At 50.2% G+C, this 13,947-nt stretch overlaps 1 protein-coding gene across 3 annotated transcripts in view; it reads left to right on the top strand.

Moving 5' to 3' along the window:
• The first annotated feature begins 228 nt into the window (after positions 1–228).
• The window catches only part of CEP89 (centrosomal protein 89), a 102,577-nt gene continuing 88,858 nt past the window's right edge, over positions 229–13,947 (top strand). The window contains exons 1-2 of one of the 3 annotated variants that reach the window (XM_055237103.2): positions 229–380; positions 5,800–5,906. In XM_055237103.2, coding sequence (XP_055093078.1) covers positions 342–380; positions 5,800–5,906 — 146 coding nt within the window. In that variant the 5' untranslated portion in view covers positions 229–341. The remainder of the gene's footprint in view (positions 381–5,799; positions 5,907–13,947) is intronic. The other 2 variants (XM_055237107.2, XM_055237105.2) reach the window with 2 other exon arrangements.

The raw sequence follows: 13,947 nt of genomic DNA, 5'->3' as shown, positions 1-13,947 counted from the left end.
CCAGCCCGCCCTCTGCCTCCCGCGGCGCCGGATAGGCTGTGGCGTCAGAAATGGACGTCTAACCTGACCAATAAGAGAACGGATAGGGCGGACGTTTCCGCCCTGGCGGGGATTTGAACGGGAATCCGCTGGTTGCCAAGAACGACCGGTGTGGAAGTAACCTTAGCTCTGATTGGTCGAGGGCCGAGCTGAGCCAATGGCCGACGTGGTTGCTGCAAAGTCCATTGCGAAGAGAAAGCGTGAGGGGCTGGGCCTGCGGCGGGCTTTAGGGAGTGGTCCTTGGCTGTGGATAGATCTACTGATGAGTCCAGCCCCCGGTCCATTCTCCTCGCGCTGCAAGCATGCTCCTGGGATTTCGGAGAGGCCGCAGGAGCCAGTTCGTGAGTAGATGCTCGCCCGCCGCGCTCGGGGCTCTATGGGGCCGGGAATTAGGGGTAAAGGGTTGGAGCGGGTTGGGGTTTGGCCTGAGATCCAGTCAAGGTGGCGGCACAAGAGAAAGTGGTTTTCAGTTGAGGAAGCCTTGATTTTTCGTGTTCTAAACTTTTTTTTTTTAAGAAACAGGGTCTCGCTCTGTCGCCCAGGCTGGAGTGCAGTGGTGCGATCGTAGCTCACTGCATCCTCGAACTCCTGGGCTCAAGCGATCTTCCCACCTCAGCCTCCCGAGTAGCTGAGACTACAGGCGCGCGCCACTACTCCCGGCTAATTGTTCAATATTTTTGTGGAGACAGAGATCTTGCTATGTTGCTATGGCGGTCTTGAGCTCCTTAGCCTCCTAAAGTGTTGGTATCACATGCGTGAGCCACTGTGCCCGGCCTTAACAATCTTCTGCCCCAGGGTCGGCCACAGTTGGACAGGAGCACCCTGCCTCCCCTGTAGCATTCGTCCCCGTGCCCGGAGTTAACTCCTGGACGACGTACACCTGCTGCACTGCTGGATATAGTCATTCTTCATTTTTCCCTCCGCCACCCACCATGTACACCCATCAGCAAGTCCCGTCCGATCTACCCACTACATACATCTGCCAGCTGTTCCCATCTCCACCCACACCCCGGCCTCCAGCATCTACCTGGACTGTTGCGGCAGATCCTCACTGGTTTCTCTGCTTCCACTCTCGCCCTTCCCCTAGGTCCATTCTCCACGTAGCAGCCAAGGGGATTCTTATATTTATTTATTATTTAATTTAGTTTTAGAGACAGGGTCTTGTCCTGATGCCCAGGCTGGAGTACAGTGGCATGATCATAGCTCACTGTGGCTCCAACCTCTTGGGCTCAAGTGATCCTCCTGCCTCAGCTTCCTGAGTAGCTGGGACTACAGGTGTGCATCACCACACCTAGGTATTTTTTATTTATTTTATTTTTTGCCTCACACTCTGCCAAGTCTCAATGCCTGGCTAATTTTCAAAATTATTTTGTAGAGGCCACCCGAGGTGGCTCTCACCTGTAATCCAGCACTTTGGGAGGCTGAGGCGGGCGGATCATTTGAGGTCAGGAGTTCAAGATTAGCCTGGCCAACATGGTGAAACCCCATCTCTACTAAAAATACAAAAATTAGCGGGCGTGGTGGTGGGCACCTGTAATCCCAGCTACATGGGAGGTTGAGGTGGGAGAATTGCTTAAACCCGAGAGGCAGAGGTTGCAGTGAGCCAAGATTGTGCCACTGCACTCCAGTCTGGGCAACAAAGCGAGACTCTGCCTCAAAAAAACATATTTTTTTTTTTTTTTTTTTTTGTAGAGATGGGGTCTGGGTATGCTGTCCAGGCTGGTCTTAAACCTTGGCTCAAGCAATCCTCTCACCTTGGCCTCCAGAGTGTTGGGATTACAGGTGTGAGCCACTGCACCTGGCCTGAGTTTTTATTTAAAGCCCCAAACATTAATGAGTTCCTGCTGTGTGCTGATACCCACAACTGACAGCTTATGGCCACACGGTCTGTAGGATAGACAAGCCCATAAATAATTCTGTACACAATGGTAAAACAAGAACTGCTGTTGACGTGTGTACCAGAAGGGCAGCGACGTCAGCCTGGAGAGTTGGCCTGGGCCTGACAGGGAGTAAGGAAAGAATTCTGGGTGCAGAAGACAGCAAATACCAAGGCCTAAAAAAGAATGAATTATTTGCTGTTTGGGAAATGGAAGCCCACGCTGAGTGCTGAAGCACAGGGACTCTGCCCAGGAAGAGGAGGGGAAGCAAGAAATGAATTTGGGTTCTTGTGATGGCAGTGGCTGCTGCCATCACGCTGTGTGGCTAGGGCTGCACACTTCATGGAGCCGGTGGAAGCCCCGCCCCTTGTGAGTTGGGACTGGAGTCGCAAACCGCTGCTGCAGACCCAGGCCTTCTGCTCTACGGAGCAGGCAGGAGCCCCACCCTCTTGGGCAGGGCTACAGCCACCCAAACTGCAGCTGTGGATCCGAGCCTCTCTGTGCTCTTGGGGGAGCCGGGAACAGGCAGAATTTGCCCTTCCAGATGCAGCTGCAGCCGCGCGCAGGCAGGAGCCGGCGACAGGCAGGAGCCGGGGACAAGCGGGAGCCCTGCCTCTTCCAAGTTGGCGGGATGGGAGCTCCCAGGGGCAGCTGTGGCTGCCCTCCCAGGCACAGGACCAGGGCATCTCTGCAGCCTGCACCGTCGTCGGCCACCCCAGGAAGGACAGCCCCCTTCACCTTCCATCCCTGCAGGCTCAGGGGTGTCTGCTTCCACTGCCTGGCCTCTCTCCACTCCAGCAACTGCTCTAATCTTGGACGGGGGTCGGAGCCAAGCCCTGGGGCCGTGAATGGCAGCAGGAGGAAGGGGGCAGGGTCCCCAGTAAGGCCCCACCCTCAGGCCAGGGAGGGCCTGAAGGCTGGGGGCTGGGCTGCCAGTCCCTCTGACCAGAGTGGAAACTCGTGGAGCCTCTTCTGGGCCTGCCCATGGCCCAATCAGCATGCACTTCCTCCCCTCTGAGGTCCATAAAAACCCTGGGCTCAGCCAGAGCAGCACAGAGAATGGCCAGAGGACGGAGAGGGTAGAGACGAGGGGACAGGATGACCAGCTGCAGAGAGGAGTACCCTCTCTGCTGATAGCTGGAGATGGTGGGGTGACGGGCTGCAGAGAGGAGTACCTTCTCTGCTGAAAGCTACAGAGACCACCTGCCAGCAGAGAGGAGCTACACTCTGCTGAGAGCTTCAGAGACCTGCAGAGACATTGGAATGACTTGCCTGCGGAGAGAAGCCACTCTCTCCAGGGCCTCCTCTCTGTTGAGAGCTGAACACTTGAGCTCATGGGACAATCTGTCTCCAGAGAGGAGCTACCCACTCCTCTGAGCTCTTCTAACACTAAATAAAACTCTTCTTCACCCTTTACTTGTCTGCATACCTCGTTCTTCCTGGATGCAGGACAAGAACTCAGGCAAACGCACTGTGGCCACAGAGATTCCGGCCAGAAAAATCGACACCCCAAAAATCCCATAATACTTGGTAGGAACCAACCTATATCAGCCTGATATGACATGCTGGACATTTGCCTGCCGTTGAGAGAGTGGTGCTGCCCGTGAGGGTTTTTATGCCCAGTGGAGACAGGATTGATGAGGGGACCATAGTTAGGAAATGATTGTGATGGTATGAGACATGTTTAGTGTGCAATGGGGGATTCACTCTTTAAAAAAAAAAAAATATTATGCAGCCTTTTTGGAGGACCTGCTGGATGCCAGCCCTTGGGATTCAAAGGTTAAGAAAACCTTTTCTGGCCAGGTGCAGTGGTTCACACATGTAATCCCAGCACTTTGGGAGGCCGAGACAGGCAGATTGCCTGAGGTCAGGAGTTTGAGACCACCCTGGCCAACATGGTAAAACCCCGTCCCTACCAAAATACAAAAATTAGCTAGGCATGGTGGCACATGCCTGTGGTCCTAGCTGCTTGGGAGGCTGAGGCATGAAAATAGCTTGAACCCAGGAGGTGGAGGTTGCAGTGAGCCAAGATCGTGCCACCACACTCCAGCCTGGGTGACAGACAAGACTCTGTCTCCAAAACAAGCAAACAAACAAAAACCCTTTCTTGTCGTGTAGCAGGTGGTGGAGGGGGGCAGGGAGGAAACATGGAAACTGTGAAATCACTTGACAGATGCAGGGTGGCAGGCACCACACAGAGGTAAACAGAGTGGGGGTATTGGGTAGAGACTGCTTGGAGCTTCTGCTCCTGTGGGTGGCTGTGCAAGTCGGTGGTGGGGGCTGTAGGAGATGACTGGAAGGTGTGCCCATCCCTCACTCCTAAAAGATGTCCCCACTCTGTGCCACCCTTCCCAGCCTTGTGTCTCGTGCTGACCACTACCTAACATTCCTGGGGCCACTGTCAGTGGGTGTTCCTCACTAGGCCTCGGGATTTCCTCCATCTGCTCTGGAAGCCCTTCCCATGGGAATTGTCCCCACCATGCCCCTGAGCCCCACCCTCGCAGATGCCTCTATTCCAGCAAAACGGAGAACCGTACTTATGATTTCCGAGCACTGCAACCAATGTCTTGCTCCATTCCTTTGTTCATGCTGTTCCCTCTTCCTAGAATGCTGTTCCGTCACATTTCCAAATGGGACCAGTGGGCATCTCTGAAAGCCCAGTTTAAACGCCTGTGTGATTTTCTCAAGGGAAAGCATTTGAAATTCCCAGGCTGGCCCCAGATCTGGAGAAATCTTCCCTCCCTGCCTGCCCCAGCACTTTGTGCTAATTACTGGCTTCAAATAGAAAACAATAGTGTTTTTATCCCACATCTCACTGATGCTCTTTTTTTTTTTTTTTTTTTTTCATTTTTAGTGAGAGCCTTTCTCCCGGCTCATTCCATAATTCTATGTTCTGTAATAATTATTTGGGTGTTTTTCCTCCCTTCTCACCACTTTGGGTATGAAGACAAGGTTTCTTCATTGCTGTCATGGTGTTCTGCCTCTAGTAGGTGTGAATGAATGGCTCGTGCCAAGAAAATGATTGGACTAGACCCAGAAACGTCTCAGAGACTCCCAGTTACAGTTACCTAAAGCGGAGCTCTCTGACTTTCATTGTGTATAGGAGCTAGTTTTAATTACTCTCATCTTGGAGATAAGCCACCTAAAAGCTTATATTAAGCCCCTATGAGGTGTGAGGCAATGTGCTCAATGCTAGAGTTCCAGGATTGATAAAGATAAGACAGTGGGCCAGGTGCGGCACTCGCACCTGTAATCCCAACACTTTGGGAGGCTGAGGTGAGAGGATCACTTGAAGCCAGAAGTTCGAGACCAGTCTAGGCAATGTAGTGAGATCCTGTCTCTACAAAAAAATACAAAAGTTACCTAGGCATGGTGGTGAACATCTGTAGTCCCATCTACTCGTGTGGCTGAAGCGGGAGTTTGAGGCTGCGGTGAGCTATGATCGTACGACTGCACTCCACTCTGGGCAACAGAGCAAGACCCCATCTCAAAAACAAAACAAAGCGAAAAACGATAAGGATGTCACTTGCTTCTCAGGAAGTCGCCCTGCTCTGCAGGGGGAGCCACATGAGACATCACTGGAGGAGTGCTGTGGGACACATGGAAGAGCTAGAGAGTGACTCTTGGGGACAGCCAGGGAAGCTCTGAGGGGGGAAGGACAAGAGGGCCCCAAATGAGCAGCTGTCATGATGCTCCTTGGCTGTGTGCACTTGTCTGGCCTGATGGCGACTGGGGATGGCAGGGGAGGAGTGGGCTTCTGATGGGTTTGGATCCATGGGTGGCCAGTGCAGGTGTCCCCTTGCAGGCCCAGGGGGAGTGGTGACAAGACTCAGGTGATTCAGTGACCCAACCCAGTGACTTCTGTTGGATTTCATTTGTGCAGAAACACATCATCCATGGCCTTTTACCTGCAGCCAGCATTGCTCCGAAGGCAGCTGTGCCACGCACACCTCCTCCCCGCAGCCCCAACCCGTCTCCAGAGAGACCAAGGTGAGTATCAGATGAGCAGGCACTGAGGTCACCCCTGTGCTCAGCCTCCAAGTACTGGATCCTGGAACTGCTCAAACTGCCCAGAAAAGTACAAGTAGGGTGGTTAGAATCATGTCCTTCAAAATGTTTGCCACGATTCCATAATGATGCACTTAATATGGTGTCCCTGAGGATAATGGACTGACTTGAGGTCTATCCCTTTCAGGTGCATGAACTTCTCACATTTCATGATTGAATGCAATGAGTATTTTTTTAAAAAAATGTAAAGCATTAAAGCCCAAGTATTCAGGTTAACAGGGAATTTTGATTTATACACATAATTTTCCTTTTTTTTTTTTTGAGACGGAGTCTCTCTCTGTCGCCCAGGCTGGAGTGCAGTGGCGCAATCTCGGCTCACTGCAAGCTCCGCCTCTCAGGTTCACGCCATTCTCCTGCCTCAGCCTCTCCGTGTAGCTGGGACTACAGGCGCCCGCCACCACGCCCGGCTAATTTTTTTTTGTATTTTTAGTAGAGACGGGGTTTCTTTTTTTTTTTTTTTTTCAGTGATAATAACTCAATCCTCTATTTGACGAAGAAGAAGGAGAAGGAAGAGGAAGAAAAAGTGGGATAAAGGATCAGAAAGGGAGGAAAATAGAAAAAATTAGAGTATGACGCCAGGGTAGACCTGTTTTGTTGTCACTGAGTTGGTTGGTTGGTTTGTCTGTTGTATTTTCCATATGTTTCGCCATGTTGGCCAGACTGGTCTTGAACTCCTAGCCTGAAGTGATCAACTCGGCCTGGCCCCCCAGAGTGCCGGGACCACAGGCGTGAGCCACCACGTCCAGCCCCCACATTGCTTCTGGCCTCCGTGGTAGACCTCCCAGACGGGGCGGTCGGGCAGAGGCGCTCCCCACATCCCAGACGGGGCGGCCGGGCAGAGGCACTCCTCACTTCCCAGACCGGGCGGCCAGGCAGAGACGCTCCTCACTTCTTCCCAGACGGGGCAGCCGGGCAGAGGCGCTCCTCACTTCTTCCCGGACGGGGCGGCCGGGCAGAGGCGCTCCTCACTTCTTCCCGGACGGGGCGGCCGGGCAGAGGCGCTCCTCACTTCTTCCCGGACGGGGCGGCCGGGCAGAGGCGCTCCTCACTTCTTCCCGGACGGGGCGGCCGGGCAGAGGCGCTGCTCACTTCCCAGACGGGGCGGCCGGGCAGAGGCCCTCCTCACTTCCCAGACGGGGCGGCCGAGCAGAGGCGCTCCTCACTTCCCAGACGATGGGTGGCCGGGCAGAGGCGCTCCTCACTTCCCAGATGGGGAGGCCGGGCAGAGGGGCGGCCGAGCAGAGACGCTCCCCACCTCCCAGACGGGGCGTCGGCCGGGCAGGGGCTGCAATCCCAGCACCCTGGTAGGCCAAGGCAGGCGGCTGGGAGGCAGAGGCTGCCGCGAGCCAAGACCACGCCACCGCACTCCAGCCCGGGCAACACCGAGCACGGAGTGAGCGAGACTCCGTCTGCAGTCCCAGCACCTCGGGAGGCCGAGGCGGGCAGAGCACTCGGGGTCAGGAGCTGGAGACCAGCGTGGCCAAGATGGCGAAACCGCTCCCGCAGCCAAAGGAGAAAAAGCAGGCAGCGGTGGTAGCGCGCGCCGGCAGTCTCAGGCAGTCCGCCGTGCGGGGCAGCAGCGAGCCGAGGAGATTGCAGCCTGGGCCACAGAGGGAAAAAAAGAAAGAAAGAAAGAAAGAAAGAAAAGGAAGGGAGGGAGGGAGACGGGGTTTCACCGTGGTCTAGATCTCCTGACCTCGTGATCCGCCCGCCTCGGCCTCCCAAAGTGCTGGGATTACAAGCGTGAGCCACCGCGCCCGGCCTATACACATAATTTTCTTTCTTTTTTTTTTTTTCCTTCAAGACAGAGTCTTGCTCTGTTGCCCAGGCTGGAGTGCAGTGGCACAATCTTGGCTCACTGCAACCTCCACCTCCCAGGTTCAAGCAATTCTCCTGCCTCAGCCTCTGGAGTAGCTGGGATTACAGGCACATGCCACCACACCCGGCTGATTTTTGTATTTTTAGTAGAGATGGGGCTTCACCATGTTGGCCAGACTGGTCTCAAACTCCTGACCTCTTTCTTAATCCACCTGCCTCAGCCTCTGAAAGTGCTAGGATTACAGGCATCAACCACTGCACCCAGCCAATTTTCTTTTTTTAAAAAATTAATCTTTTTTTTCTTTTTTTTTTTTTTTTTTTTGAGATGGAGTCTCGCTCTGTCGCCCAGGCTGGAGTGCAGTGGCGCAATCTCGGCTCACTGCAAGCTCCGCCTCCCGGGTTCACGCCATTCTCCTGCCTCAGCCTCTCCGAGTAGCTGGGACTACAGGCGCCCGCCACCACGCCCGGCTAATTTTTTGTATTTTTAGTAGAGACGGGGTTTCACCGTGGTCTCGATCTCCTGACCTTGTGATCCGCCCGCCTTGGCCTCCCAAAGTGCTGGGATTACAAGCGTGAGCCACCGCGCCCGGCCTATCTTTTTTTTCAAGGCAGGATCTTGCTCTGTTGCCCAGGCTCGAGTGCAGTGATGCAATCATGGCTCACTGCAGCCTCCGCCTCCCAGGCTCAATCAGTCCTCCCATCTCAGCCCCCTGGATAGCTGGGACTACAGGCACGTATCACCATGCCCAGCTAATTTTTCTATTTTTTGCAGAGATAGGGTTTTACCATGTTGCCCAGGCTGAACTCCTGGGCTCAAGCAATCCACCTGCCTCTGCCTCCCAAAGTGCCTGGCATTACAGATGTGAGCCACTGTGCCTGGCCAAAACAAAAAGTCTTTTTTGAGACATGGTCTCATTCTGTTGCCCAGACTGGAGTGCATTGGTGCAAACCTGGCTCAGTGCAGCCTCAACCCCCTAGCATCAAGCGATCCTCCTCTCTCAGCCCCCTGAGTAGCTGGGACTACAGGTGCACGCCACCATGCCTGGCTAATTTCTTAAATTTTCTGCAGAGATGGAGGTCTCACTATGTTGCCCAAGTTGGTCTTGAACTCCTAGGGTAAACTGATCCTGGGAGGCTGAGGCAGGAGGATTGCTTGTGCCCAGGAGTTCAAGATCAGCCTGGGCAACATAGCAAAACCTTATCTATGGCAAAAATTAAAAGAAAATAAATTATCTGAGCGTGATGGTACATGCCTGCAATCCCAGATACTCGGGAGGCTAAGGCTGGAGAATCACTTGGGCCCAAGAGGTCAAGGCTGCAGTGAGCTATGATCGAGTCACTGCACTGCAGCCTGAGCAACAGTGAGGCTGTTGTGAGTGAGGCCCTGCCTCTAAAAAAAATTTTTTTAAAAAGATAATAGGGTAGCTCCTGAAAAAGAAAAAAAGATAATAAATACATCTATCATTCTGACAAGTCCTCATGCTCCTTTGTAATTCCTTCCCCCTGCCCCTCTCTGCCACCTTTCATGCTCCTGTTCATGCCCAGGCAACCTCTCATCTCCTTTCTTGCACTAGGGATTTGTTTGTATTTTCTAGAATTTTATATAAGTGGAATTACATAAAATACACTGCCTTCTTTCACTCAGCATGATTATTCTGATTCACACATGTTCTGAAAGTCAATAATTCATCCTTTTCCTTACTGAGTAGTATTTCATTATGTGAATATGCCACAGTTTGTTTATTCATTTGCCTGTTGATGGATATTTGGTTTGTTTCTAATTTTTGGTTACTAGAATAAGGCTGCTGTAAACATTTACACACTGGCTAAGTGTGGTGGCTCACGCCTATAATCCCAGCAATTTGAGAGGCTAAGGTGGGCGGATCACCTGAGCTCAGTAGTTTGAGACCAGCCTGGTCAATGTGGTGAAAACCTATCTCCACTAAAAATACAAAAATTAGCTGGGTGTGGTGGTGCACTCCTGTAGTCCCAGCTACTGGGGAGGCTGAGGCACGAGAATTGCCTGAACCCAGAGGCAGAGGTTGCAGTGAGCCAAGGTCGCACCACTGCACTCCAGCCTGGGCAACAAAGCGAGACTCAAATCTCAAAAAAAAAAAAAAATGTATACACAAATGTTTGGATATATACTTTCATTTCTCTTGGGTAAATATCTATAGCTGGGGCTTATACTAGGCGGGTATTTAATTTATTAAGAAACTGTCAAACTGTTTTCCAAGGTCATTGTCCCATTTATGTTCCCACCAACCGTATATGAGTCCAGTTGCTTCATATTCTCACCAACACTTGGTTTGGTGCGCGTGCGCGTGCGTGCGCGTGTGTGTGTGTGTGTGTATATGTTCATGTGCATGTGTGTGAGTGCATGTGTGTATGTGTGTGTGTGTGGTCTTTTATAACTTGGACAGTTAGTGGTTAGTTTTCATCCACATTGACTGTAGTTTTTTGAAAGTGGTGACAGTTGCATAGCTAACCAATGTACAGAGCTTGTTTGATCAATCTTCATCTTCATTATGCTTTCTGGAGAGTGGTACACAGATAGGGTGAGGGATATTCCTTACTCCTTTGTCTGAGACAGCTTTGTTGAGCCCGGCGTCAATGCACACATCTGGAGTTCCTAGCTCTTTCATGGGAAATTTCCAGATCTCTTTGTGTATGCCAGGGGCAGTATCTTAAAGCACACTCCATAGGTGTGCTCATGAGTGCTGATAGTGTGCTTTCTGGTCACAACCTTGTTGATGACAGAACAACCCTTCTTGTTGCCCTCCTTTGTGGAAGCCATTCTCATAGGCCCAGTTTAGAATAAAAGAGCTCAAGGGGTTGTCTTGGTCAGTTTTTTAAATTTTGGACATTTCATGAGTGTGTACTAGTATTTCATTGTGTTTTTTTTGTTTATTGTTTTTTTTGTTTTTGAGGTGGAGTCTGTTATTTTTGATCAGAGTCTCATTCTGTCACCCAGGCTGGAGTGCAGTGGAACGATTTCAGCTCACTTCAACCTTTGCCTCCTGGATTCAAGAGATTCTCATGCTTCAGCCTCCTGAGTAGCTGGGATTGCAGGCATGCACCACCACACCCGGCTAATTTTTGTATTTTTAGTAGAGATGGGGTTTCGCCATGTTGGCCAGGCTGATCTCAAACTCCTGACCTTAAGTGATCCACCCGCCTTGGCCTCCCAAAGTGCTGAGATTATAGGCGTGAGCCACCGCGCCCGGCCTTATTTTGCATTTCTCTAATGGCTAATGGTATTGAGCGTTTTTTTCATGTGTTTATTTGTCATCTTTATATCTTTTTTAGTGAAGCATCTGTTCACATCTTTTGCCCATTTATAAAAATTGGACATTCCTTGTTGGTCACAAGTCCTGTTGCAGATCTAAGAACCATCTTGGGAAGGCCATTGGACTCAGGATCATGTTCAGTTGGAGACAATGACATTTTTCGTCCAGGAGACATAAGCAGAGACCTGGGTGAAGACTGTGGGTTTCCTGGAGACATCACAGCCCCGGCTTGTTTTCCATTATTGTGTCCTGAGGGTTCGTTATATAGTATCAATACAAGTCTTTTATCAAATATGTGATTTGCAAGTCTTTTCTCTCTATCTATGGCTTGTCTTTTCATTCTCTTAAACAGTGCCTTTCAAAGAGCAGAAGTTATTAATTTTTATGAAGTCCAGCTTACAGTTTTTTCTTTTATGGATCATGCTTTCAGTATCTCATATTGAAGAAATATTTACCTAACCCAAGGTCACAAAGGTTTTCTCTTATATTTTCTTCTAGAAGTGTTATGGTTTTAGGCTTTACAGTTAGGTCTATAATCCATTTAGAGTTAATGTTTGTAAATGGTGTGTGTATTAGTCCGTTCTCACACTGCTGTAAAGATACTACCTGAGATGTGGTAATTTATAAGCAAAGGAGATTAAATTGACTCACAGTTCTGCATGGCTGGGGAATCCTCAGGAAACTAACAACCACGGCGGAAGGGGAAGCAGGCACGTCTTACATGGTGGCAGATGAGAGACAGCGAGCATGTGAGAGCTCAGAGGAAACTACCATTTGTAAAACCATCCGCTCTTGTGAGAGCTCACTATCACAAGAACAGGATGGGGGAAACCGCCCCCATAATCCAATCACTTTCCCCCTTTGACACGTGGGGATTACAATTTGAGAGGAGATTTGGGTAACGGCACAGAGCCAGACCATATCAGTGTGTAAGGTATAGATCCATGATTTTTTTTTTTTTTGCATATGGAGATTTGATTTTTCCAGCACCATTTGATGATAAGGCTATTAGTTATTTATTGCTGTGTAACAATTGCACCAAAATGTAGTAATTTAAAACAAAACAGCAGGTGGGTGTGGTGGCTCATGCCTATAATCCCAACACCTTGGGGGCCTGAGGCAGGAGGATTACTTGAGCCCAGGAGTTCCAGACCAGCGTGGAGAACATATCGAGACCCCATCTCTCCAAAAAATATAAAAATTAGCCAAGTGTGGTGGCGTGTGCCTATAGTCCCAGCTATTCAAGAGACTGAGATGGGAGGATCACTTGAGCCCAGGAGGTTGAGGCTATACTGAGCTGTGATTGCGCCACTGCACTCCAGCCTGGGCAACAGAGTGAGATCATCTCAAAAAAAAAGCCCCAAAACCAAAATATAAAAAATGGTGGTTTTTATCCCACATCTGATTGATGCTCTTTAAAAAAATTTTTTTTCTATCTCCATTTCATTTTGGTTGTTTTCGGTTGTTTTTGCCTTTAATTTTACTGATCTTCTGCAACATATAATCTGTTAATCCCATCCAGTATACTTTCTATCTCTGATGTTGTCATTTTTATCTCATGAAGTTCGGATCTTTTTGTAATTGTCCATGTCTCTACTTGGCTTTTTGATTATATGAAATACAGGTGTAATAACTATCTGAATGTGCTTTTCTGCCAATTCTAACATATGTCTTCAGTTCTTAGTGGGTTTCAGTTGATGGTTGTCTTCATTATAGGTTATGGTTTGCTGTCTTTTTGCATGCCTGCTTATCTAAGTGGATATAAGGTCTTGTTGTGAATTTTACCTTGAGTGCTGGATAGTTTTGTATTCCTTAAAACATCTTGACCTTTGTTCTGGGATGCAGTTCAATTTCTTCGAAACAGGTCTTTTGGGTCTTATTTTTTTTTTTGAGACAGAGTCTTGCCTTGTCACCAGGCTGGAGTATAGTGACATGATCTCGGCTCACTGCAACCTCCGCCTCCTGGGTTCAAGCAATTCTCCTGCCTTAGCCTCCCCAGTAGCTGGGACTACAGGTGTGTGCCACCACGCCCAGCTAATTTTTGTATTTTTAGTAGAAACGGGGTTTCACCATATTGGCCAGGATGGTCTCCATCTCTTGACCTTGTGATCCGCCCGCCTCAGCCTCCCAAAGTGCTGGGATTACAGATGTGAACCACTGCACCTGGCCAGGTCTTTCTTATATGATTTGTTAGGTGGGGTGTGAAGCAGTGCTCAGCCAGGGCTAATTATTCCCCAGTACCGAGGCCAGACCTTTCTGAGTGCTGCACCCAGCGTCTTGTGGTTTCTCCAGTCTTCCTGGTGGGAGCAGCTGCCATCTTGGGCTGTGTGTAAGCACCCGCTCCTCTGATCCTGGTGAATGGTTCTTCCTCCACTGTCGGGTAATTTCCTCACACTTGTGTGCTGCACTGTATTGCGCTGAAACTGGGGGACCTTCTGCAGATCTCCTCATTCTCTCTGGGCAGTTGTCTCCTTTCCGGCACTCTATCCTACACATTCTCTCAGCTCCATCTCTACAACTCAGGGAGTCTGCCTGGCTCCACCCATTCCTCCTCCCTGTGCTGTGACCTGGAAATTTTTCTAGGCAGCAAGCTGGGACGGTGGTCTTTTGTTTTGTTTTACTATTTTTGTTTTTTAGAGATGGAGTCTTGCTCTGTTGCCCAAGTTGGAGTGCAGTGGTGCAATCTAGGCTCATAGTAACCTCCACCTCCCGGGTTCAACCAATTATCCTGCCTCAGCCTCCTGAGTAGCTGGGATTACAGGTGCACGCCACCACACCTGGCTAATTTTTTTGTATTTTTAGTAGAGATGAGGTTTCACCGTGTTAGCCAGGCTGGTCTCGATCTCCTGACCTCG

The sequence above is a fragment of the Symphalangus syndactylus genome, chromosome 13, assembly GCF_028878055.3.
Source record: "Symphalangus syndactylus isolate Jambi chromosome 13, NHGRI_mSymSyn1-v2.1_pri, whole genome shotgun sequence".
Lineage (NCBI taxonomy): Eukaryota > Metazoa > Chordata > Mammalia > Primates > Hylobatidae > Symphalangus > Symphalangus syndactylus.
This window is presented reverse-complemented; position numbering and strand designations above follow the sequence as displayed.